A 25616-nucleotide genomic window follows, 5' to 3' on the forward strand; every position below is an offset into this window, starting at 1 on the left:
ACAATGACTTCGTCTTGGTTGATGGGTCCTGTTTCAATTTCAGTTGAAAAACAATTTGTGGAAAGAGATGTCATCCATGAGCTTACATATATTAAAGCTAGAAAAATGAAGTTCAAAGATGCTAGCTGCAAGGCCCGAGGCTTTGTGGAAAAAAAAAGCCTTTGAAGGGCTGGTTGTGTGTTTCATTTTCACATTCTTCACTTAGTTCCATGCTTGCATTGCAAATTATCAAGTGATGAATCTAATTCTCTTAGTAATTTACTGGGGTGTTAGGTAGCTAATGGGGAAGGGAAGCAAAAAGTACTTCTGCCTACACTAAAAAATAAGCTGTAGCTGGTACAGACATATATTACTTGGGTGCTTAAATGTTCAGAGCCTAACTTTATATTTAGGCACCTAAAGAAAAGGCCTGATTAATTTATTTGCTTCTAGGACCCTGTTGTCAGTGGCAATCATTGACTCAAATAATTAATCACAAAGTTGACTCATTTATATGGTTTACCCTTTTCTCCTTAAAAGCATGACTCCATAGAAGGGAAAAAAAAATCAAAAGTGGATAAGGATGATGTGGGATGAATCCTTTGGGTAACTCTAACTAGAAAATGAATGCCTCAAAAAAATCATGCTTTCCAAGTGAAATAAGGTACTTGAAAATATGGAGTACAGTAATAACTAACAAGTCCCTTTCTACAGAATTTTCCATGTTTAGACATCAGCTAATTGCTCCTCTCAGAACACCTCTGGGTAGGTCAGTGTTACCTCCACTTCACGTATGGAGAAACTGAGGCAAAGGTATTTAGGTGTCCAAGCCTGACTGCCATCCCAGCTGAAACCCCAAGCTTTTGCTTGTGTCTAAAAGAATCGATGCTACATTTTACCTTCAATTAGTAAATTCCAACAACAGAGCCCAGTTTAGTTACCTTACCAGCATTATTCCTTAACCACTCCCAGGAGCATGAGACCAAGAAGTGACTTCAAAAGAGCACATGGCTACTTCTGCCCATCCATAAAACACTCAAGCACTAGAAGTAATAGTCTAATTTGAATGCTTACTGAAACCCTAGGACAAAAAACAACAGCATTCTAATATTATAAAAGCCTTAGTCTGTCTGTCTGTAACACTTTATTCGGACTGACAGAGAGACATGGCAGAGCACCACCATGACTAAGGGGCTGGAGCAGGGTACGAGAGCCAAGCCAGCAGAGCTAGCCTGCCCTCCCCCGCCCCAGCCCTGCACCTTGGAGGCAGACGGGGACAACAGGGACCGGAGCACTGCCATGATGAAGGGGATGGTGGGGGTGGGCAAGGCCAGCAGCACTGGCCTCGCTCCCCTGCCCAGCTGCTTCTCGGAAGCAGCAGGGGAGCAGGGTGCTGGTTGCACAGCGCTGGCCTCACCGCCCCCCCGCCACCCCACCCAAGGCAGAGCACCGCCATACCAATGAGGACTGGGGTTAGAGCCAGGAAAACTTGTTCTTTTCCTTTCTAAACAGTTTCTGGTCTTCCCCTTGTGCCTGGTAATTCTCAGTACATCCCTCCTTTAATGGGCTGTAAGTTCCCACTCCCTCAATGGTGCACTAGTCACCAAGCATCCCAGTGTGTCATAAGCAGTGCTATAGCTCTTACCCGCTTTGGTTCCACTGCCTTGGCCACAAAATGGTATTTGTGCATGGCACGCACCCACTGGCAGATGGATGTGCAGGCTTTGGACACTTTGGCTATAGCTGCTGGTTGAAATTCCTCGCTGTCAATATATGGCTGGATGGCTTTAATCACAGCATCTGCAATGTTGTCCTGGAAGAAGTGATCAAAATCAAAGTCAAAAGGCTAGTACAATTGGAAAGACTAGTTTCCATAGCCAAGAGCATACAAGTGAGTGCCACAGCTAGCTTCATGTCCAGCCTTTACCTAACCAGGTCAAATGAGGATACCCTTCAGAACAAGTTCAGAGCAAAAGTTTTAACTCACACCTCTGAAGATGCCTCAGTCACTCTGTCTTGGAAGAAGTAATGGGAAGGAAATAAGAGATGAAGAATGCAAGGCTGAGACAATGAAGGGTTCAGCTCTGAGACGGTACAAATTCCTGTGGGGATGGAGAGAGTGAAGGGGTGAGAGCACTAGAGATGGTGGGACAGGAGGAGATTGCTGAATGACAGAGGATGTGCTGTAGGCTCAGCAATGGGATAGTGCAAGATCCTGCAATTCTGTTGGGAGAGATGACAACAGAGGCTGCTGAACTGAAGGTGAACTCTCTGTTTGTTTGCCTTCCCTCAGAATGTCTTTGTGGGTGCAGAAATAAAATTTTAGAGTTAAGTGGGGTTTTACTGAACAGGAAAATCTTATTAAAGTAATTGTATCTCTCTATTCTTGTGTTTATACTAGCCCTGGCAACAAGCCCTATAAAGGCTATGCTTGCTACCAAGTGCCAGCAAATTCAAAGAGGACTAAGCATTTCCCCTAACTTCAGATATGTTATCACTGACTTCCTTCAACCTCTAAACTCCCTTCCCTGCCAGACCCAGTGAATGATCAAGGCATCCTCCCCTAGTGAATAGGCTTCTGTCATTGCTGCTGACTGGACCAGCTCACACAAGACCCATCTGTAGTGAACAGATAGCCACACTCCTGCTAAGCCCCAAAGAAAGCTATAAGATTTCACCTACAATAGTTATGGTGGAAAGAATACAATGCTGTTTTGAGTCTGACTTTTTCATGTATACAGTCCTGCTTCTACAGTGTCTAGGATCTGGGCTGGCCAGACACATTTCCGTGTTGCTGGTATTTAACAGTAATATGAAATAAATTGCTGTGGTGCAGAGAAAGTGGGGCTTCTAGCTCACTCGCTAGTGCATGACCACTTGCTAAAACTGCAGTAAAACCTGCTCCAACCCTGCGTTTGATCCCTAGCAATTTATCGCTGCCCAAAGCAATCAAACTCACCTCAACAATGTAAGAACCAACAATGCCCATATAGCTTGCTACTGTCTTTGCTCTCCTTACAGTGTGAAGCTAAGTTGAAGTTTAGCTCCAAATATTAGTATCAGGAACGCTATCATCATAGGAACACTATTATCATCCAAATATGACATCATTGCCACTCACATTTCAGTTTTCCCACCTGGAACACACAAAAGAGGCTAGATCTCTGGGCTTCACACTGATGCACCATCATCCTCTTTACTTCTGCCACTGCTTACCTTGTCATATTTGAAGAGGCTTTCTAGGAATTTCCCTGGGTCCTGAAGAAGGCCTTTGCCTGGCTCCCAGTAGTCATCAACCTTGGAGCCTGGCTTGTCACCTGCCACTTTCTTGGGCTTGATTCCTTTCATAATACAGACGGCTTCAATCACCATCTTTACACCAACAGGAGGACGCTGCATTGCTCGAACCTTAAAAATATACAAGTGAATGTAAGAGGCAGAATAGTCACCTTGGCCTTATCCCTGCTCTCCACACAGCAAACTGGCAACTATGGCAGGCCAAAGGACAGTGTTGATGCAATACAGAGGCTGAACTAACTGAACATAAGTTCTCAGCTAGGGTGCCATGATGCCGATACTACCACCCCTGCCACAGCTGCCAAGTAAAACTGCCCCATATGCATGCCTGCTGCTTTAGGGGTCTCTGATCAGCTTAAGGCAGGGATGCTCAACCCCCAGCCCGCAGGCCAGATCCAGCCCCTGGCACCATGTCATCTGGCCTCTGGGGCTTCTCATGGGCCCCTGGAGAGCCCCATGGGATGCAGCCTTGCACACTAGACTGAGCAAGCAGAACAGCTATGGAACCTGACTGTGGCATGCAGGGGCTGGATGGTGGTGGTACAGAGCCCCAGGGCCCAATCATAGCATGAAGGGGCCAGGTCGGGGCAGTGCAGAGCCCCAGAGCCTGATCCTGGATGGACAGGGGTAGCACAAGGCCTCAGAGCCTGATCCCAGTGCACAGGGCCACGTGAAAGTAGCATAGAGCCCCAGGGCCCAATTCCTGTGAACAGGGGCAGCACAGGGCCCGATTCAGCCCATGAACTGGCCTTGCCACCATACATCTGACCTATAGAGCCAAAACGATGAGCACCACTGGCCTAAAGTGCTGTATAGCCTTTCCCAGTCCAGCCCCTCCCATGCTTCTCCCAGAAATGGATGTATGCAGAGCAATTACACCTGCAGGCCTCTGTTTCAAGGAGGAGATGGACCTAGAACTGCTACGCAGCATCCTGCTTGCTTTAGGCTGATCTAAGCCCTAATGAAGCAGGGGCATGTGCATGTGCCTGGGTTGGCTGTGCAGCAGGTGGAGGATAGTTTTACCCTGGGGGCAGCAACACCCAGTTGAGAAGCAGCACCAACAGTGGTTCTCAACTAGGGATGCCACCACATTCAAAAAAGTAGAGAAGGGATGCTGTGACTAAAATGGTTGAGAGCCACTGCATTAGAGAGTCAGGACCTTACTTCTCCCTTTGTGCAGATAACCTTAAAGCAGGGTCTCTGCTTATGGGGCAGATCATCTGCTCATGCATGCTGAGGAATGTACTTTGCAGAGGTGGTGATGGTAAGAGAAACAGTATGGAGGGAATAATTCTCCCCACCTGTGTGGAACACCAGTTTGTCAAACCTAGCTAACTGTGCTTAGCACAAAAAGGTGTTAATCCTATATTGCTACAATATTGTTAAAAACTATACAAACAGGAATTTCTTATCACACCCTTCCAACCACAGAAGCTGAGTAAATTACCCTAAGCCACAACGTCAGTCAGTGGCAGAACTGGGAACCAAACCTAGGGAAATGCCAAGTCCTGTGTTCTGAGTGCCAGAGGCTACACCCCTCATGATAAACTTTAACTTTGGATTTGGTAATTCCCTACAGTCAGACATGGTATCTGTTTCACAGGATTTCTCTGTTTCACTGAAATTGCCTATGGTTATTCCTTAAACTATGAAAATTTACTGCTTGTGCTCATCTATATTTAATGTACAAGAAGATTTGATACCACATATGCGCTTAGGCACTGTGCAAAATAACAATGACAGCATTAATAAAGTAATGATATATGGGAACTAGCACCAACTACGCACAGTTAGCACCAGGTTCTTCTATGGAGTCTGATGTGTGTATATTTTCTACTCCTGTGTAACTAGAACTCACTTGGGTTCAGGCTACATTGTCTGTCACAATGCAGTTTGGATTCCCTGCTTTGTGTCTTTTTCGAGGCTGAAACGGCAAGCAATTGATCACAGCAGTCTGACAGCTGCTGGGAAAATGGTTCACCTGAGCTGCCAGGTGTGGACTATGATTACAGGGGTGGGAGGAGATGGTGCCCTCCCCTGGCTGCAGGTAGACAGCAGAATTACTGATGATGAGTAAGGATCTATTTAACTGAGCACTTGAGTACTGTGCTCACTGTTGCTGGCTGTTTGAGACAGTATTGGTGACTCTGGTAAGTAATTCCAGGAACTTGGCTTGATGCTTAAAGAGAGGTGTCTTTCCAGCTTCTTTAGGGCTGAAGATGCCCTGGTAAAGAAAGGCTTAGGTGGTAGCTATATGATTTGTCCTAAATGGAAAATCCCTAGATCCCACAGGGACAGAATGATGTGGCTCAGTCTTTATACCTGAGGCAATGGGTGCTATGGGAGAGGTGGGGTTTTCTCACTGATTTCCTACAACCTTGGGGGGATAGTTGTGCCAGATGGTCTTTTCTGAATCCTAGCATTTAGTCTTTCAATACTGGAAAAGATATGGACTGAGTCCCTGAGCTGCAGTTTGCATTTGCTGCTCAAAACAGATCTGGTACTCTCAGTGGTTGCTAGGCAGAAATTTGGGACTGCTGTACCTCTACTTGGGGAATAGACTGGAGACACAAACCACACATCTGTCTCTTCCAGCATTCACAACTCTTGCCATGTTCACCCGGAGACGCTCCAGATGTTTCCTACTGGATACAGTCAACAGAGGAGCAGAGTTTGTGGAGACTTTGAAGACTATCTACCCCAAGGCAGACATCCTCCATGAGAAGGACTTCGACTGGCTCTTTGACTGCCCCAAGACAGAGACGTTCCTTGAGTGGTTCTGCAACACAGTGGGGGAAGAGAATGTACTGAGCCCCACAGAAGTGGCAGCCTATCAGAAGCTGCTCAGCTCAGGGAAGCCTATTTTGGAAGGCAAAGCCCTAGACCAGGTGCTGCAGACCTGCCACCAATCTCCACAGCTGATAGGCATGATGCCAGAGGAGGAGGGCCCCTCCCTGGAGGATCTAAAGCATGAGACCCAGGCATTGCAGAGCTATAATGCTCGCCAGCTCCAAAGGCGCAACAAGCTTCAGATCCGTGCAGCTAGCGTGAAGCAGGAGCTGTGCCACTTGGAAGAAGAGGAAGAGAAGGCAGTCTGGAAGCTGAGAAAGGCCCAGCTGGATTTGGAAGTGGAGAACTCTCAAACCAACATTGCCTTGAACCAGGCCTGCAAGACAGCAAAGCAGCTGGTAGAGTGGCATAGTGAAGCTGGGAAAGGGAGACTGCAGGTGCTGATGTCTGCAGCAGACCTGAGCCACTACATGGAGACAGAAAAACTGGCCACAGGGGCTTTAGAGGGATTCATCCAGAAGGTGCTGCCAGATCATCTAGGAGGTGCGGACATATTGCCAGTGAAGGGACAGGGCAGCTCCCAGGAAAAGGTGGACACTGAGGTCAGGGCAAAGTTAGCTCAGGATATACTGCCAGAAGACACAGGGAATGTCAGGGATGAGTATATTAAGAATGTCAAAGTGAGCCTAGGAGAACTGGAAGGCCAGTGCAGCTGCCAGGAAGACTTAGTCAGGAGACCGTTAACATCAAGGCTCACCTGGAAAGCCCTGCTAAAAGAGGAGAGAGACTTGAAAGCAGAGACTGGGGGTGTGAAGGCACTGGATGTTCAAAATAGCTGCCAAAATGTAGTGGAGATGGTCATAAAAGCAGACCAAATGATACTGGAAAAAACAGGGAGCCCTAACACTATACTCCTGGAAAACCTGGGCAGCCACCGAGAGGAACTAGGACGTCTAAAACTAGTTTATATCTGCAGCCAAAGACAGCTGATCACCACCTTGGCAGAAATGGATGGCATCTGTACTGGCTTGCAGTGGGCAAGGACCAAGAAGGAAAACTGGGTAGGTCTTGCCTTGTCTGTGTATCATTGTCACAACTCCTGACTCCTATAGTAGCAGCAGCAAGCAAGCTGTGGGGAAGCCATTAGTGACCTGTTTTAGGGTATTTGGCCAGGATTTGTCCTCAAAGGTTGAGGCCCATTTTGTTACCTGTAAGCAGATGTCTACCATTTTGTATTCTCCTTTTCAGCCAGTGAAGGAGAAGGAAGAGCTAAGCCTTCACATTGCCACCTGCCAGGAACAGCTGCAAACAATCCACAGTGAGATAGATCAGACCCAGGCCAACAAACTCATGCCTCTGCTTCAGGCTGGTACCCACTTCTTTTGCTTGCCTATCCTGTCTGGAGAGCTTAATGTGGAAGCTGTTCACCTTGGGTATATTGCTTCAAGGCAAAAAGAGGTTGCGGTGCAGCTAATAGACCAGCACAGTCGCTTGGAGCTGCTAGAGCTCCAGCTGATGCTGGAGGAGAGACAGTTGCATAAGGTGGGAATGTTATTGGAGGAGATGGTAGCTACCCTGCAAGAAGACTCAGGCAAGCTACAGGAAAGGCTGGTCTGCTTTGAAGATCCCAGCTTCCAGCTTAAGCAGTGTCCACACATGCTGTTAGACTCCAGTGATCTTACTACCTTACGGTAAAGATGGCTCTGCCACTGAGCTAGTGACTGGGAGAGGGCTGGAGTTGAATGGAAATAGTTAAGTCATAAATTAGAGGCTTGAGAAGCTGTCACAAGAAGAAACTAATACAAAGGGATCTTTTGGGTATACATAACGAAGAAAAGGTAACTCTTCAATTTTACCATCCCATAATACAATAGTAAAGACCAGATTCTGGGCAGGGTTAAGCTTCTTCCTAGGTAGATCATTTTGCAAGACAGAGAACTATGTGCCAGGTTAGCATCACCAAAATAGGCACCCCCTGCTTAACACGGTTTCGATTGGCGCTATTTTGCTATAGCACTCATTTAAAATTGATACCTGACTTCACCCAGTGCTCAGCCAGTTTCACTATGGTGTTCAGAGGAATCGGTGAGTTTTAGTGGGAAGAAGCAGAGGTGCCAGTGGTAGTAAGTGTGGTGAGTGGCAGCAAGTGTGTGTGAGGTGGGGGAGAAGCCAGGCATGGCTGGTGAACTCAGACTGGGGTGGTGGGGATGGGGCTGGGTTTCCAGCCAGCCGGGCACGTAGTAGGAAGGCTGCAAACCCCACTGCTCCCAGCTGGCTACAAATATCCACCCCGCTCCTGTGAGATGCTCCACTGCCCCACCAGTCTGAGCAGTGGAGATGGTGCAGAGTGTGGGGCCTGGGCCAGCAGGGGCCTGCACCCAGGGTGGGGCAATAGGAGTGTGGGGCCTGGGGCCAGGGATGGTAGGGGCCTGGAGTGGTGTGCAGGCAGGCGGGTGGGTGGGATGAAGTGGTGGCAGTGCGAAGTGGAGAGTGGGAAGGGGATGGGCATCAGCACAGGGTCTGTGTTGGTGCCTGGGGCCAGGGCCAGCAGGGGCCCAGGAGTGCAGGCCTGGGCTGGCACATGGGAGTGGAGCAGCCAGCGGGCTAGTGGGGAGAGGTGGCAGCAGCAGTAACCAATTACTTATATTTACATTCATTCCCACAGGCAAATGGATTTTGCTTAGCGTGGTTCTGCTAAACGCTTGTTTTTTCTGGAACCAATTAAGAGTGCTAAGTGGGGTTGTCTGTAGTCTCCTACAGATGCTGCAACTCAGCTGGATGCATGTTTGGGCCTGAGGAGGAAGATGGACATTCCATGCCCATTTCCTTCCTGAGGCCACAAAGTGTAAAAGGGCACATGTTCATGCCAACGGGAAGCTCTAGATCTATGGAACTTCTTCGTCAACATAAAAGCTGCTTCTTTGCTCCACTAATATTACAAAAAAAATCACAGAAAACTAGGATTGAATGGGATCTCAGGAGGTTATTTAGTCCAACTCCCTGCACAAAGCAGGACCATCCCCTACTAGGTCATCCCAGCCAAAGCTTTATCTAGCTGGGTCTTAAACCTTCAAGGATGAAGACTCCACAACCTCTATAGTTACCCTGTTCCAGTGCTTTACTATCTTCCTAGTGAGAAAATTCTTCCTAATATCTAACCTAGACTTCCCTTGCTGCAACTTGAGACCATTGCTCTTTGTTCTGTTGTCTGCCACCACTGAGAACAGTCCAGCTCCATCCTCTTTTGAACCCCCTTTCAGTAGTTGAAGGCTGCTATTAAATCCTCTGTCTTCTCTTCTCTAGACTAAAGCCCAGTTCCCTCGGCTTCTCGTTAGAAGTTATGTGCCCCAGCCCCTAACCGTTTTTGCTGCCTCATGCTGGACTCTCTCCAATTGTCCGCACTCGGGCTATGCAAAGCTTTGGTCACTGATTCAATTCGGAGGAAATTCGACCCAATTCGGTGGCTGAATCTCCGAATCCAATCAGGAGACCCTTTAATCTCTTCAAATAGAATTGGAAGCCTCTGAACCTATTTGGAGAGAGTCAACGATTCGGCCATAGACCCAGTTTTGAGATGGAGATAGGGAAGGAAAAAAAAAAAAAGAATATATCTATATCTCTATGTACCTCAAGGCACCAGGCATAGCTCATGAGCATTGAGATGGTGGGGCAGATGGAGCATCCAGTCCACTTCCAAGTTCACCGCTGAGCATGCGGGGAACATCCCTATGCTCCCATGGCACACTCCATCCACCCCACCTTCTCAGTGCTCATGAACTGTGCCTGGTACCTCTAGATACATGGAAAAAACCATATAAAGCTGTGTCTATGGCCAAATTGCTGATTCTCCAAGTCAGAATCGAATCTTCAGATTTGGCTGAATCGAAGCAGGATAGTGATCCGAATCAACTAATCGAATCGCTGTCCCCCAAATTGGACTGAATCCAAATCAAATACAGTCTGTTTCACATAACCCTAGTCCACATCCTTTCTTTAGTAGGGGGCCCAAAACTGGACGCAGTACTCCAGATGTGGCCTCAACAGTTCTGGATACAGGGGAATAATCACTAGGCCCATGTGAAGCAGAAAGTATTCACTTCGCATTCAGTGATTTGGAGGGACAGTGATTCGATTTGGTGATTCAAATCACTGTTCTGATTTGATCTGGCTGAATCCGAATATATTTGGTGCTGAATCTTATTTGGCCATAGACTATACAGGCAGGCAATGCTGCCAGGAGCAGCTGGACGAGCCCTGGTTTGAGCCAGCAGCCCCAGGAGAAGCCATGGCTCATCTGGCTGCCCCCCAGGCTGCTCCCTGGCCAAGGCAGGCAGTGCTGACAGCCCTGGGAGAAGTCACGGGGGCTGGGGGAAATGATCAGAGAGAGCTGGGAAATCGAGCTGGGGGGAAGCCCCTGTTCATTCCCCCCCGCTCCCCAATCATTCCCCCCAGCCCCTGTGGCTTCTCCCAGGGCTGCCAGCATTGCCTGCCTCTTCCCAGCAGTGGGGGTAGCTGGAGGAGCAGCTGGATGAGCCCCAGCTTGAGCCGGCAGCCCTAGAAGAAGCCACAGGGGCTGGGGGAAATGTTTGGGGAGCTGGGGGAGTGAACAGGGGCTCCCCTCAGCCCCCATGGCTTCTCTCAGGGCTGCCAGCACTGCCTGCCTTACCCTGGTGGGGGGGCAGCCAGATGAGCCATGGCTTCTCCTGGGGCTGCCGGCTCAAGCTGGGGCTCATCAGGCTGTTCCCTCAGCTGCTCCCACAGCTCTACCTAGCGCCTGCCTCTACATCCTATGGTTGAATCTCTCTGAGCCGATTCAGAGGCCTCTGATTTGATTCAGAGAAATTAATGGGTCTCCCAATTCAATTCAGATGCTGCATTGGGCCAGATCGGCTACTGAAGCTTTGCACAGCCCTAATAATCACTTCCCTTGACCTGCTGGCAACACTCCTACCAATGCAGCCCAGTATGTCGTTAGTCGCCTTTGTAACAAAGGTGGTATACTGCTGGCTTATATTTAGCTTTATTGTTCACTTTACACCCCCCACCCCGCCCAATGTCCTTTTCTGCAGAGCTGCTCCCCAGCCAGTCAGCCCTTAGCCTGTACCACTGCATGGGACTGTTCCATCCTAAGTGCAGGACTTTGCACGTGTACTTTTTGAGCCACATGAGATTTCTTTTGGCCCAATCCACCAATGACTGACAATTATGGGACTGCTCAAGCCTTCCAATGAAACACCAGGTTCTGGCCACTGTCACTGATGTGATATTGGACTTGGAGAGTCCATTTCAGCCTGACAGCTCTTAAACATGGGTAATTTGCCTTGATGGCTATACCTTCTGCAACCCTCACTATGACATGGTACGTGCCCTTCCACAGACAGAAGAATGTGCAGGCAGCTCACCTGGAGCTGTAATCTCCCCTGTGGAAACTCAGGTAGACAGTACTGCATCTGTTCACGTTCCCAACTCAGCCTCACTCCAAGTGAAAGCTTACATTCTGAAAAACCGAAGGCCGTTGTAATGCGGTGGGACCAACTCAGACCAGTGGCAGCTGCCCTCCCTGCTCTCATTGGCTTTCCCCTCTTTCAGGCTCTGGGAGATGCTGGAGAAGTATGGTCATGAAAGGCAACTTTTCCGCACCTATGAGACATTGGCAGGTCGGGGCTCACGCCTGTGTCAGGAAGCAAGGATGCTGGAAGTGCAGCTGGCAGTGCCGCCATCCCAGCTACCCACACTAGAATATGAGAACACAATGCTGTACGGGATGATGTACAGTGATTCCAACCAACTACAGCTTAATTCCCAGGTGAGGCGGGACCTTTGACTCTTCCCATGTCTCTCTCTCTCTCCCCTGTAGGTAGGTGTATGGTCTTGCCAGGAAATCAAATGTGAAGAATTTTTCTACTGATGCTGTTTTACTTTGCTTGTAGAATTCTTACTGGGCACTAGAGGTTCCCAATAGGACGGTAATAGAATGATAGAAAGTTAGGGTTGGAAGAGAGGGCATGTAGTCCAACCTCCTGCTTAAAGCAGGACCATCTCCAACTAGATCATTCCAGCCAAAGCTTTGTCTAACTGGGTTTTGAAAACCTTCAAGGACAGTTTCCACCACCCCTCCGGGTAACCGGTTCCAGTGTTTTACTACCCTTCTAGAAAAAGAACTCTTCCTGTTTATCTAAACTTCCCTTGCTGTAACTTGAGACTGTTGCTCCTTGTTGTCATCTGCCACCACTGAGAACAGCCTAGCTCCAACCTCCTTTTAGCTGCCCAAAGGGGGGTTCAAGGCTGCTATTAATTCCCCTCTCAGTCTTCTCTTCTCTAGACTAAATAAGCCCAGTTCCCTGTCTTTCCTCATAAGTCATGTCGCCCAGCCCCCTCACCATTTATGTTGCCCTCTGCCAGACTCCCTCCACTTTTTTTTTTTCACATTCTTTCTGTAGTGGGGTGCCCAAAACTGAACACAGTACTCTAGATGTGATGGATTATCACATCTGGATTCTAATTCTCCACCCGATGGATTATCGCGGGCAGCACAGATTTGGGTGGGGAACATTCTTTTCCCTTCTCTTACTACAGTTTTGCAGCACGTTTCCCATCTTCCTGCAGGAGCTATCTGAACTTAAGGAGCAGCTCAGTACCTCCGAGGCCAAACTCTATCAAATGCTGATGGACCTCCTGAGTGACCTGAAGGCCAAGCGCAAGTCCCTGAGGAGCCATTTCCAACAGACAGAGCGTGACCTCTACGTGCACTTCTTCAGCAATGTTAACCACCTGCAGGAGGTGGTGCAAGAGCTAGAGGAGCAAGCTTTGTCCTTCTCCTAAGGATATGTAATGGGGCAGGTGAAGGTGGCTTTCATTGTTTGCCTGTCATGTGGCATTTTGTTACCAAGGGAAGGAAACACTAGCAATTCCAGGTGCCATGGTGGGTTATAGTGGTGTTTTGTTTTGATCCTGTAATTGGGAGGCCTTGCAGAGAAATGCCACATCCCTCATTACAGGGTAAAGGGAGTGCACTCTGTGGTAGAAGGAAGGGGACTATGCTTGGATTTCTCTGCCCCAGGCCAGTAAAAGGTGTGTGTGTTTTTTGGGGGGGGGAGGGGGAGGAAGGGACTTGTTTGGTGGATGGCATGGGTGGGGCAAAATTTAAAGATATGGTATTTTTCTATTTGGAATGTTCACCCATGATTACAGAGTTGATGTGTGTGTTCACCCTTCCTGCTCGCATTTGTCTGTCTTGTGTTGTGTGACCCTTTCTACTCTAAACCCAGCGCTGCAAAGGGAAGATGAAGCAGGGAGCTGGAAGCAGTGGAAGTGGCATATTATCTCTTTGGTTTGTTGGACACCAGCCAAGTTCATCTTCTCTGGGACTCCTTCCCATAATTTTTCCATGGTGAAAATGGTGGTTTAGCTCATAGCTATCTTAGCTACAGACAAGCTGCCATGGTACAACTAAGCACTGATGAAACCAAGAACATCCTTTCTCTTCCTTGGTCTTCAGTTCACAGTTTACCCATTGAAGTCAGTTAAACCACACTTTTTTCACTTCCTCCCTCTTTCTACATAGGGGTCTAGTGTTAAACAGAATGGCCAAAGTGTCAAGCCTACAGTTCAACTGAAATAGTACTGTGTCTTCCCTGGGGAGAGATGGTGCATCTAAAAGAACACTGACCTGCCACTGATCCTCAAACCCTGTTCTGATGGTATAATCGTCCCATCTTGTTCAGAGCAGGTGGCTGAAAGCTGGTTATAGCTATGCTCCAAGCTCTAGTGACAACTCTAATGGTCTATGAAGGTAGATCAGAGACATATGCTGACTAGAAAGTAAGATGACTGTGATCAAAGATCTCCTTCCTAGATTTATACTTTACTAGTCTAGTAAATAGCATGATACTGATCACCTGCTGTCCCTGATGATCTAAGGCAGCCTAATGCTGTGTGACAGCAGTTTACTCCTTGTCTTGAGTGTAGGGTCAAGCTGCTGCCAGTCTGGTGGTGACTGGAAAGTGGATACCTGGCTAGTTCCTAAGACCTCTAGATATATCATGTCACTTACAAACATTATCAAAATGCCTTCAACTGGTACACATTTCTCTGAACATGCCCTCCCCATGCTGGCTTTGAAACAGTGACTACTGTGGAAGCTCAAAAAACCACTGCTATTCCCTTGGCTCATCTGGTTTAATTAAACTGATTCACTTTTAATTAGTAAACATTACTGTAAAGCACTTGACTTTGCAGCAAAGCAAGGCATTACACCAAGGTAATTAAGTTGTTTAAAGGGCTAGGAATTTTGACTGCTAGAGCTCTCTCATGACTTCAGAAGAAGAAATAAAAAGCAATGGAAGGAAACAGCTGGGTGGGCTTTATAGACTCCTGTGCTGGTTGCCTTTGCATCTATGCTGCTGCTTTACTATAACCCCTTGTCTAATCGCACCCTTGCTATGATAATGCAGCAGAGAAGGCAGCACAAAAAATCCTTTCCTCTGAATAGGACTAACTATGTTGTTACCTCTGTGACATCATTTTTGTTGAGATTCCTTAAGCTGGCTAGAGCAGCATCCAGTGCAGGGAGGGCTTCAGCAAGGTCCTTCTGGGCATCATCTGCAATAGCTTGGGCTGTCTCAGCTTTCACTTTGGCTTTCATCTCCTCAGCCTGCACAGCATTGCGAGTCTCTTCAGCCACAGCTGTATCTACCTGCAGCACCAGAAACAACCTCAGAACAAATTTTTTCAAAGCTCTGATCCAAAGTACCAGTTTGGGTTGGCTTGGAGACTTGTCTGGATGATGCTCAAACCGTGACCCAGCATTTCCCATCAGAAAGTGTCTCACTGAGGCTGTATCAAATCTGCATAGTATATCAAAGATTTTGTCCCATTGCCAGCACTGTAGGCTTGCACTGGAATTGGGCTGTTGAGAATCTCTCCTCAAAAACAGTACACCACTAGCAGTACAGATTATGCAGCATGAATTTATTTCACTGATCTGTCAAGGGATGAGCCAGAGTAGTAAACTAAGGAGCAACCTATGATAAATACTCAAACTGCAGTATTTGAATGCAGTACAGTGAGTGAATAAGTATGTCTTAGAATGCTCATAAACAGAACTGAATAACAAACTTTTTTTAGCAGTCACCCTGCTGACTACACCTATGCTCCATGACAACTTCAGATTTGCAATGTCTGAGGGGAAAATCTAATGAAGACGGGGCTTTTCTTACAAGTAGATTAATTCACCTCCAGAAAGGAAGAAGTGTGCAAAAAATAAAAAGACTGTGCATTTCTTCTCAACTGTCTCAGACTCACAGTAACTCTCCAGCGGTGTGCAGATTCTGGCAGCTTTTTACAAGCAGTCATCAAGTTTTGCACTCTTACCTAGCATACCTTCTAGGTTTAGTCATCTTACAATAGGCAAAACGGGTAACAGCCACTTGAGAAGAACTGCCTTTCCATGCTTTCTTAAGGAAAAATGGAGTTACAGAGGGCTTAGAAGAGCATTGGTTCTGGGACTCCAGCAGAGGGCAATGCTGAATTTCAATCATTTTAATTGTAAGAGGCCTGGCTCACCACAGCCTTGGTGACACATTGTGAAGGTAGTAATATTTTTTTTATGCTCCATACACATCACTTGAGGATGCACTAAGACTTAGAATGTAAGAATGATCAGGTATTCCCAGAGATGTATTCTTTTTTTATTCTCATGTATAATAATCAAGCCAGCTCTTTGTCTTGAGCATCCCACCCCAGTTTCACCCTGTGATGGAAGGGGAGGAAGGATCGATTTTAAAAATGTTAAAAACACCCAGCTAATTATTCCCATGTCCCCCACTGTCCCATTTTGGGGGGAAAAGTTGCATCTTTAGATAAATATCCTGTACCTTTATTTGCTCCATAGTTGCCAGCGTTTCTTTGGCTGCTTCTGCCAGGAGGGGCCGTGCTGATTCCAGCTCTTCCTGCATCTTTGCTACATCTTCTGCTGTACTTAGTAGCTAGAAGAAATAAAAGAAATCCAGTTCCTCAGGTACCCTGGTCAATGAGCTCCAGCTATAAGACACCACACCATTTAGAAAGGAAAAGTGAAGATATGGCCTGCCTGGTGTCTGACAATGTAAGTACTTGCTTAGGAATAGCCTTTTCCATGAACAGTCTTCTCTAAAAAAGAGATTTCACTGGATTTGAAGAATGGGTCAAGAAAAGGTGCCCAGTTTTCCCCACACAACATGCACGGGGTTCCTGCATGCAGTGAGCAATTCCATTGTGCTTCTACAAGCATAAACACTAACAGCTCTTTGAACAGTGAGGCAAAACGGCTATGAAGCCGCAGTGATAAATTCAAGCTGTGTCTGGGGATTAGTCTAAGCCTAAATGCTGGTCCTATATTCAAATCTGGAGGGCAGCTCTATTACAGTGCAAGCCTCACATCTATTCGACTGTGGAAAGCTTATGTATGCAAGTACAGACTTGGTGGGAGGGAGGGAGATACAGGAGATTCAAAATCAAGTCTAACATGAACACACACAATAGTGCACAGTATAGGACATCCTAGATGGGTCACTGACAGCAAGGATTAAAACTAGGTCCTACAGATCTAAAAGCAGGAACTGTTCTCACTTGAGCTAAAGAATTAGTGTCATGGCTATAACAGACTCCAATCTTATAGGGGTATAATTGCAGAGCTGTTTGCAGTAAAGCATGTGCTACTTACAAGAAATGATGGATATCCACAGCTTTCCCAATTTAGAGGAACCAACCTTGTCCAGGCCACTCTTCATCCTGTTCTTGGCTGTTTTCAACTCTTGTTTCTTCTTCCCAATCAGGAATGTAAAAATGCTAAGGAGCTCCAGGTAGCTCTTGGGAGTGACATAATTGTGTCTGGCCAATTCTGCCAGGTACTCTTTGCACTTCAGTGCCACACTCTGGTGGATTTCTACACACATCTGAATCTACACAAATCACAGAAAGACAACAAATGCAATAGGCATTTTCTGTGCAGGGTACAGGCACCAGGCAGAAGTTGGGAGTGAGTGGCAAAAGACATGGAGGAGAACAAATGTACAACTGCAGCCAAACATTTCCCTCACATACAGCTAAAACTGTATATGAAAGGAAGATGGAGTAACCTCATCTGAAGGTCAAAAAGGCAGAGAAGGAGATTGGATAATCATCTCCAAAGTGTACCAAAGGTAGTTCCTGGCTTGAATAAGGCCATCCTTAAACATTTCTCCATTACAAGCCAAATAGGGATAGCACTTACCATTCCATCTATAACTTCAGAGGTGGCTTCAATATCTGGCATTTCTTGTAAGAAGGAGGATGCAACGCATTGCAGGGCTTCTGCGGGCCATTCATTAAACCAGTCAATTGTACAGCAGTTCACTAGAGAGGGGAACTGTCTCAGACGGGCACGGAATATCTCTCCAATAGGACTAGGTAGGAAGGAGTGGGGTGGATGACAAGGGAAGAAAATAAATAATGCAGGTCAGGACAGGCTACCAAGACTGATGTGAAATACTGCACACGTACAAAATAAGAGAAAGGTGTTTTATTGCAGGTTAAAAAGCAAGAAGAGAGAGATGTTCTTTAGCTCTCCAAGAAAAAGGTCATTATTGATTGCCTTGGAAGTGATGGCTATAGTAAGTATATGCCTCACTAGAAGGATTTATGGAATGTATTCTGGGAATCCTCCTTTGACCAGCAAAGAGTAAAGAACTGTATTGGAATGCCCAGGCTATACAAACACAACTAAGAGCAATTGATTGCAGAGACTATACTGCAAGACACTAGTTCCGCCAACTTGATTCATGCTGAATAGAACCCATACCCCTCCAGTGATCCTGTTAAAAGCAGTGGAATTACTCATAGGACTATGGGGTCATAGGAAAGTAGGGACCTCACAAGGTCATCTAGTATAGCTCCCTGCTCATGGCAGGATCATGCCTGACTAAAACATCCCAGCCAAATGTCTGTTTAACTTGCTCTTGAAAGCTTTCAAGGATAGAAAGTAAACAATTTCTCCAGGTAGCCTGTTCCAATGCTTCACCACCCTAATAGTCAGAAAGTTTCTCCTAATCTTCAACCTAAATTTCTCCTGCTGAAGCTTGAGGCCATTGCTCCTAGTCCTCTCCCCTACAGCCACAAAGGAAAGCCCATATCCATCCTCTCTGTAATCACCCTCCAGGTATTTGAAGACTGTTAGCAAATCCCCCCTCAGTTTTTTCTTCTCCAGACTGAATAACCTTAGTTCTTTCAGCCTTTCCCTGTAAGATGTGCCTCTCAAGCCCCTCAGTATTGTTCTTGCTTTTGTAACATTCATGGATAAACTGCTACTTGCATCAGGAAGGATAACAGTGCTGCTCCCCAAATACAAGTGCCCAAACGGTTAACTGTGCATGAGTGATGAGGAGGCCTTATGTGTAGTCCAGGAAGCTTTAGAGTCCCCAGCACTGGAATGAGTACAGGACTGAAAGGGACAACCCACTTCCCTACTACTGCAAGCAACTACCTCAGAATCTTTGTCATCTCCATTTTAAAACTAGTTGGGGTAAGCAAAATAATTCCTTTTAATGGAAGGTTGTTCCTAAACCTCTCCCCTCTAATGGCTAAAATAATTATTGCCTGCTGGGATTGAAAAGTCATTCCTTTGACAGAAAGAGCAGCAGCACAAATGAGAGAGAGAATTACTCACAGACAGGGAAACTCATACCTCATGCACAGGACAGTATGGATGTTACTGCGAACACGTCCCGTGTAGGCCGCCATCAAGTTGGCTTTGGTGGGCTGCTGCCCTAGATCTTGAATGATAGGCTTCATAGCAGTCATAATCTGGTCTTGTTCATCAGGGGCATACAGGTTGGGAATATCTCCTGAGTTCAACACATTATTGATATCCTCAAGGAAAGACTCGCTTTTAATCTAAACAGAAGGAAAAAAGTAGATTTTCTTGGTTATAACAGAGGTTGTTCTCCAGACATCCTATAAATCTTTCCCCAAACAATATCCCTTCTATATAGCTCAATTTCCATCATAGGGGAACTATTTTTCAAATTACTGGCTTCAAATGTAATGTGCTAAGACAGAGAGAAAATGCCGGCAGCTAAACAACAACGTTCAGCATTTCCAGGGTGTTTAGAATGGTGTGGTAGAGTATCAGAGAGTGCGGTAGAGTATCAGAAAGTGCAGTACATCTCCCCCACAGGTTCATCACAGGCTTGTCCTCTGCTCTCTGTACTAGTTTCCCAGAGATGTGAAGACCATCTGGAAACTGCAGCTTGCGCAGAACAAAATGGTGTGCCTTCTGACAGGGGTGGGTGACCAGGAGCACACAAATCCAGTGCTCCAGAGCCTTCACTGGCTCCCAATAGCTTTTGGGCACAATTCAAGGTGCTGGTTGTGACACACAAGGCCCTACCAATGCCAGTCTGGGCCCTATGTTCCAAAGGAGCTGCCTTTTCTCCCTTATGTCCCATCACAATCCTTAAGATCAGCCAAGAGCAACCTCCTGCACATACTATCAATATGCCAAATCTGGTTGGTGAAAAAGTATGGGAGGTTGTTTTTAGTAGTAGTCACCCCTCAGCTCTGGAACTCCCTCCCTTGAGGTCTGCCAGTTGCCTCCTTTCAGAAGCAATGCAAGACCAACCTGTTTGCATAGGCATTTAGCAAACAGCCAGGTTTGTAAAAGGGAGCCAGAGGTATGGGGGGAGCAATCAGGTGAGATAAAATGCCAGGGAACTGCCCATTAATCCTTAATTAGAAAGACGATCACCTGAGGGCCTAGAAGTAACTGTCCACAGGTGATAATGGGAAGACAGAAATAAGGGCTTGCTCTGAAGCCAGGGAGACAGCAGAGGATTGCCAAAGCAGAGTGATGCACAGCCATGTGAGGAAGCCCTGTACAGCAGGGGTGTCCAACCTTTTTGAATGTGGGGCCTGTTCATGAACTCTTTATTACCCAGTGGGCCAGTGAGCCATATTCAAAGACCTCACAGGAAGTGGTATCACATGAGGAAGTGATGTCACGTGACCTTTGACACCAATGAAATTGCAGGAGGTGACAATGAAATGGGTCTAACCAGTTCAAAACTCTCCCTCTATAGCATCCACCTCTGCCACTGTTCGGGACAGGATACTGAGCTAGATGGACCATGGGGCTGACCAAGCATGCCACTTTTTATGCTCTTATGTTCAGAAGCTCTTACGTTCTTTGGCCGAGCTTCCACACCATGGCTGAGATTTGCAAAAAGGGGTAGATAAGCATGTTACAAAGTTGTCATAAAAGATTTGGGCCCTCTAAATCCCATTCATTTTAATGGAAGTTGGCCTTTAGACTCAGCTTTGAAAATCTCAGCCCAAGGTGCCAGCCAAATAAGTAAAAATATATTTTGCATTTCTATGCAGTGCATCTATGTGTGGCTCTCCAAGCATTTTACAAACATTAAACGAACCTCAGGATCAGCCCATCTAGAGCAGCAGGGGCTCAACTGCACCCTCCCCCTGCCTGCGCTGGTTAGTCCCGAGCAGCACATGGCTCCACTGCCACTTCTGCTGACTGGTACTGACCCGGGCGGGTCTGTCCCATCCGGAGCAGCACGCAGCTGAAGCCGGCTTCCCACATGCTGCTGGGGCAGGAGGAGCCCAGCTAGGTCCGCACCAGCCAGCAGAAGTGGCGGCAGAACCATGTGCCACTCAGGACTGACTGGTGCAGGCAGGGGGAAAATGCAGCTCAGCCCCTACTGCTCTGGCTGGGCTTGTCCCATCCCAAGCGGCACACGGCTCCACTGCCACTTCTGCTGGCCGGCCTCAGAAAACAGCTTGATGGGCTGCATGGTGGCCCGCGGGCCGTATGTTGGACAAGCCTGCTGTAGATGAACAGAACCTGGCAAAAGAGACACAGTGCTGGGGAACCCCAGTAGGGGACTGGACTTCAGCAGCTGGGTAATGAGAAGCCCCAGGGTGAGTTGCTCAGATGGATTTCATTTTCCCAAACAGACTGGCCAGTTCTACTGCTGGCTGGGGACTGCCCCACCTGGGGCTGGATGAGTTAGAGAGACAGTGTACCTTTTTTTTTGCCCCAAGGTGAGATGTGTTGTGTTAAGGCAGGAGCCGAATCTTGAGCTTGTTTTCTAACTGGTGGTTTGGGACTATCAGGAGTTGGCAGAGGTCCTAATACTGCCTGAGGGCATACAGGTGTCCTGAGCCTTGCAGGGGCTAGAAGCCCAGGACACAGACTGGGCTTTGGCACAAAAGCAGGCTCACTGCCTAGGGCTGGGCAGAGACAGGGTCAGTGGCCTGGGCTGGCAGAGCCAGAATGGGCCCTTTGCCTAGAGCAGGACAAGGATAGGGTCAAGAGGCCCAGCCCAAGGAGGGCAGAAACCAGGGCCAGGGACCCAGCAGCCCAGGAGGGGCTGAGACTGGGGCCAGAGACCCTGAGACACTTACTGTTAAGGGCTAGAGGTTGAGAGTGCCTGATCCGAATCAGTGGACCAGGGCTAAAAGCCTGCAGGCAGAGAAAAGGGGCAGAGGCTAAAATGACTGAGGCCCTCACAAAGGAGTAATTGTGCAGTGACATCTGCGAGGCATGGGCATGGTGTAAGGGGCAGTTGGAGCCACATAATAATCCTTGAAGGCACTGAGTAGCATGACTGAAGCTCAGGAGTGTAGGAGATCTTACTCAAGGATCCTCAAGGCAGCCTCCCTTTCTAAGTACTCATTTACATCAAGGAGTGGTAGAAGGGGAGAGTACTTGAACGACTGAAGGCCCAACAGGAGTAAGATGACCATCATGGGGCACTGGGCCCACTAGCAGGGTCTTTGCCTGTTACAGGGTCTCCATCTTACGTTGCTATTCTCTAGTTCCCATTTCAGTTATTTTGTCACTCTCCAGTTTTGTAAATATCTTATTTCTCTTACTGTAAGCCAATAGCCATCCCAAGTCTTGTCGGAAAAAGTGGCATAGAAATAGAACAAATAAATAAAATAATCAAGGTCAAGGTCTTGATCTTTAATTCCAAAGCATTCCCTAGTTACACTCATAGGCCTGTGGAAGAGTTGGGATCCGCTCAGATTTGGATATGAATTTTAGCAAAGCTATTAAAGAGATAAATACTACAGGAAATTATAATATTTATGGAAAATTTTAAATTCCTAGGTACAGACTAGAGAAAAAATGCTACAACTAATAAGATGGCTCAGATATTCCTGGACATGACAATGAACACATTTTTCAAGTAGACACTGAGACAATTAGAAGCACTGGTCTAATTTAGACTTTGTTTGGGAAAGTAACAGAGGCATTATAGAAGAGCTGATTGTAGAAAAATAATCTTGGATTGAGCGATCATGTATCAATTCTGTTTAAATTAAATGGAAGGATAAAAAATAACGGTAACTAAAGTTCTTGATTTCAAAAGGGCAAACTACAGAGTTAAATTAAGGGAACTAGAGAGTGAAATTAACTGGACAGAGAATTTAAATACAGAAAAGGCCTGGAATATCCCCAAGTTAAAGGTGCTCAATTGATCAGGAATCTGTATCTCAAACAAGGAAAAAAATGTAGAAACGGGCTCCAGGAGTATGCTGCTCAAATAAGCTAATGACACAAAATTAGGAAACACTGTCAATACTGACCAACAGTGTTATTAAGCGATGGGTAGAGGGGAGGCAACTGGGGCAGAAGCCCTGAGTACCAACTTAAAGGGTGCAAAAACAGCAGCTGATGCTGCCAGTGGCAGCCCAGCCATAGCTACTACACCCTGCACCAACACTGCCCACGGCACAGAACTGTCCTGTTATGCCTCTGATATTGATATTCCAGTTCATCTCTTACAGGAAAAACTGGATGACCTTGAGGACTGAGAAATAGGAATGGGATGAAATTTAATAACACAAAATGCTAAATTATGCTCTTCAGAAACAAGAGAAAAATTATCTGCTCTAAGCTCAGAGCTCACCAGAAGCCATGGAAAAGGAAAACGCAAGCCTATAAATTAATACAGGAGATGTTACTAATAAAGATAGGAAAGTATTAATGCCACAAGCATTCAGAATTCTTCGTAGAGGTTTTGTCTTTTATTAGACCAACTAAATAGTTGCAAAAAAGAATTTTTTTTTTTGCAACTATTTAGTTGGTCTGATAAAAGATATCACCTCTACCAAGAGTTCCAAATACTTTTGCCTGTAGACCAATATGGCTAAAATTTGTATCCCTGCCACTGTACAAGGCATTTGTGAGATCTCATCAGAATATAATATACAATGCTGGTCAGGATCAAGAAAGATGAAGTCACACTGGAACAGGCACAGAGGAATACTGAGATGTAGATGGAAATGGCAAACCTATTTTATGAGAGAGGACTACAACAGCTTGGCTTGTGTAGGTTGGCATAAAACAGGCTGAGGGAGATATGACTGCTCTTCATAAACACATCGTGTGTATTCCAATAAGAGTTTTGGGAAAATACTTGCTCACTTTCAAGATGAAGCTTGGTAAGTTTCTGGAAGCAATTACATAGATATGGTGCCTGGAATAGCAAAAAATCTGAGCTCCCAGGAGCAATTTTTCCAGGTGTATAATACCTAAAAGAAGATCTAATACTCCCAGAAAAAGAAGCTAGTCAACAGTTTTGCTTCTATGACACAGTTAAACTCAGTTAAACAATAAGGACACAGCTTGTCCATGTAGGAGACACAGCATTCTCAGTGGCCAACCTGAGATTGAGGAACAAACTTCCCCAAGAATTAAAGACCATCATGAAACCCGCTGCCTTCTGTTCCAAGTGCAAGGCACATTTCTTTGACTTGCTTTCTCCAATATAAATATACAGGAAGAGGTAGATTTAATAAATATACAGGAAGAGGTAGATTTAATAAATAAATATATATATGTATGCTACTGAAACAAGACACTCCATTGCACATACTTCTCCCCTTGAGGTGAGGATGAGAGAATGGATGTGTGATACTCACGTTGCTTGTAAACTACTAGAAAATAAATATGACATTGATGAGCTTTGTAAAATTAATCAAAAATAGGACAATGGTGAAATTCCAGAATTTGATCATGTTATTATGTGACGATAGTTTACAGGAACCGGCCAACTTGTTCAAACTTGGTTCCCAAAATGCAGGCTCCTAATTCCACATTAGGCTCTAAACAAAAGTGGCCTAATATCACTCAGCACCTTTGAATATCAATTGCCAATGAAGTCTAAACCAGGGGTTGGAAATGTTTTTGGGCAGAGTGCCAAAAACGCCCATAACCTTGACTTTGTAAGATGCTGGTGTACCAGAGGCAGACAGCGGGGGAACCGCAAGGGGCCCGAAGTTTGTTCTGGCAGTGCAGCTCTGGCCCCTTCCCTGCCATTCACCCTGAGGCATGTGCGCCTGCCACAGAGCCAGGACTGCTCACAGCAGGTAGTGGGGTAGCTGCAATCAGCTGCACCCGGGTCCATGGAGCCCTGGCCTGGCTCGTTGCAGGTGGTGGGTGCACATGCGCCTTGAGGTGGATGGTGGGGAAGGGGCGGGGGCTGCACTGCCACAACAAAGATCAGGCTCCTCACAGTTCCCCCACCATCTGTCCTAAGGTGGGGGAACTGTGGTGCGCATGCTAAGGAAAATGTCTTTGCATGCCACACTCTGGCATGTGCCAGGGGTTGCCTATCCTTGGTTAAACAGAGATGTAAGAACCTGACTTCTGCCATCCAAAGTTGAATACATTGAGCAATTGTTCTGGTATTATAATCACTCCAAAAGGTGGAATCCACTGATATCAAAGAAAGTTCTATGCAGCTGCAGAATCAGATCCTTCATACAGTAAATGTTATGATTCCTGTGAAAACACATGCCCCACTTTCACTTCTTGTGATGATATTATGAGAAGATCAGTGACAGGATACTGAGGAAATCAAAGATGAAACTGGCTCAAAGCGAGGCCATCATTTATTTGAAATTCTAGGAGACTCTTTTAAAGAATTTCTCAGATTTGGGCATGTGAACATTTTTCTCCCTGGCCTTTCCATTCTGATAACACTATGGTACCTGTGCATCTGTGAAAAGGAAGGTAATGGGCAGACTTTGAAGACCAGCTTTCATCATGATCTTCTTGATATCATCTCGCCACTCTGTCATGCCATAGTTTTTGGAAAGCTCAATCTGGAAGCATTCATAATCAGCCCTAGAAGATGAAACAGGAAGTCAGAAGTCTTCAAAATCATGGTCTAACTAAACATAGCATTTCACCAGAGATGCCTGCTAGTGATTCATTGAAGCCCTAATTAAGTAAAATGAACACAAAACAAGGAAGTACATTCTGCAGATGTTTTCTTATACTTTATAATGAATACATGGCTTTTTGTCCACATTCCATCACCAGCCCAATACTGTTTTGCCACCAAAGATAAATGAAAAAAGATATGATTGCAAAATCTTGAAATTTTCACACCATTTCCCCTGAAAGGGACAGCCAGCATGGGTTTGTTGCGGGTAGGTCTTGTTTGACCAATCTCATTTCCTTCTATGACCAGGTGACCTATCACCTGGACAAGGGAGAAGAGATT

At 46.3% G+C, this 25616-nt stretch overlaps 2 protein-coding genes across 3 annotated transcripts in view; one reads left to right on the forward strand and one right to left on the reverse strand.

Moving 5' to 3' along the window:
* Positions 1-25616, reverse strand: part of DNAH1 (dynein axonemal heavy chain 1) — a 145284-nt gene that overhangs the window by 37311 nt on the left and 82357 nt on the right. For both annotated transcript variants that reach the window (XM_019537076.1, XM_019537075.1), the window contains exons 49-56: positions 25099-25234; positions 18767-18975; positions 17318-17489; positions 16815-17006; positions 15942-16052; positions 14576-14761; positions 3196-3387; positions 1625-1792 (exon numbers count right to left, since the gene is read on the reverse strand). In XM_019537076.1, the coding sequence (XP_019392621.1) occupies positions 1625-1792; positions 3196-3387; positions 14576-14761; positions 15942-16052; positions 16815-17006; positions 17318-17489; positions 18767-18975; positions 25099-25234 (1366 nt within the window). The remainder of the gene's footprint in view (positions 1-1624; positions 1793-3195; positions 3388-14575; positions 14762-15941; positions 16053-16814; positions 17007-17317; positions 17490-18766; positions 18976-25098; positions 25235-25616) is intronic.
* Positions 5444-13146, forward strand: LOC109311431. Its single transcript, XM_019537079.1, has 4 exons — positions 5444-7127; positions 7315-7757; positions 11656-11872; positions 12673-13146. The coding sequence occupies exons 1-4, from the start codon at positions 5889-5891 to the stop codon at positions 12886-12888; spliced, it is 2115 nt and encodes a 704-aa protein (XP_019392624.1). The 5' UTR covers positions 5444-5888; the 3' UTR covers positions 12889-13146.

This window comes from Crocodylus porosus, unplaced genomic scaffold (assembly GCF_001723895.1).
Source record: "Crocodylus porosus isolate Cpor-Errol unplaced genomic scaffold, CroPor_comp1, whole genome shotgun sequence".
In the NCBI taxonomy this organism is placed as follows: domain Eukaryota; kingdom Metazoa; phylum Chordata; order Crocodylia; family Crocodylidae; genus Crocodylus; species Crocodylus porosus.

Coding starts and splice junctions, on each gene's coding strand:
- LOC109311431 (XM_019537079.1), top strand. CDS start 5,889: ATGTTCACCCGGAGACGCTCCAGATGTTTCCTACTGGATACAGTCAAC. Junction 7,758..11,655: donor AGTGATCTTACTACCTTACG/GTAAAGATGGCT, acceptor CCCCTCTTTCAG/GCTCTGGGAGATGCTGGAGA. Junction 11,873..12,672: donor AACTACAGCTTAATTCCCAG/GTGAGGCGGGAC, acceptor ATCTTCCTGCAG/GAGCTATCTGAACTTAAGGA.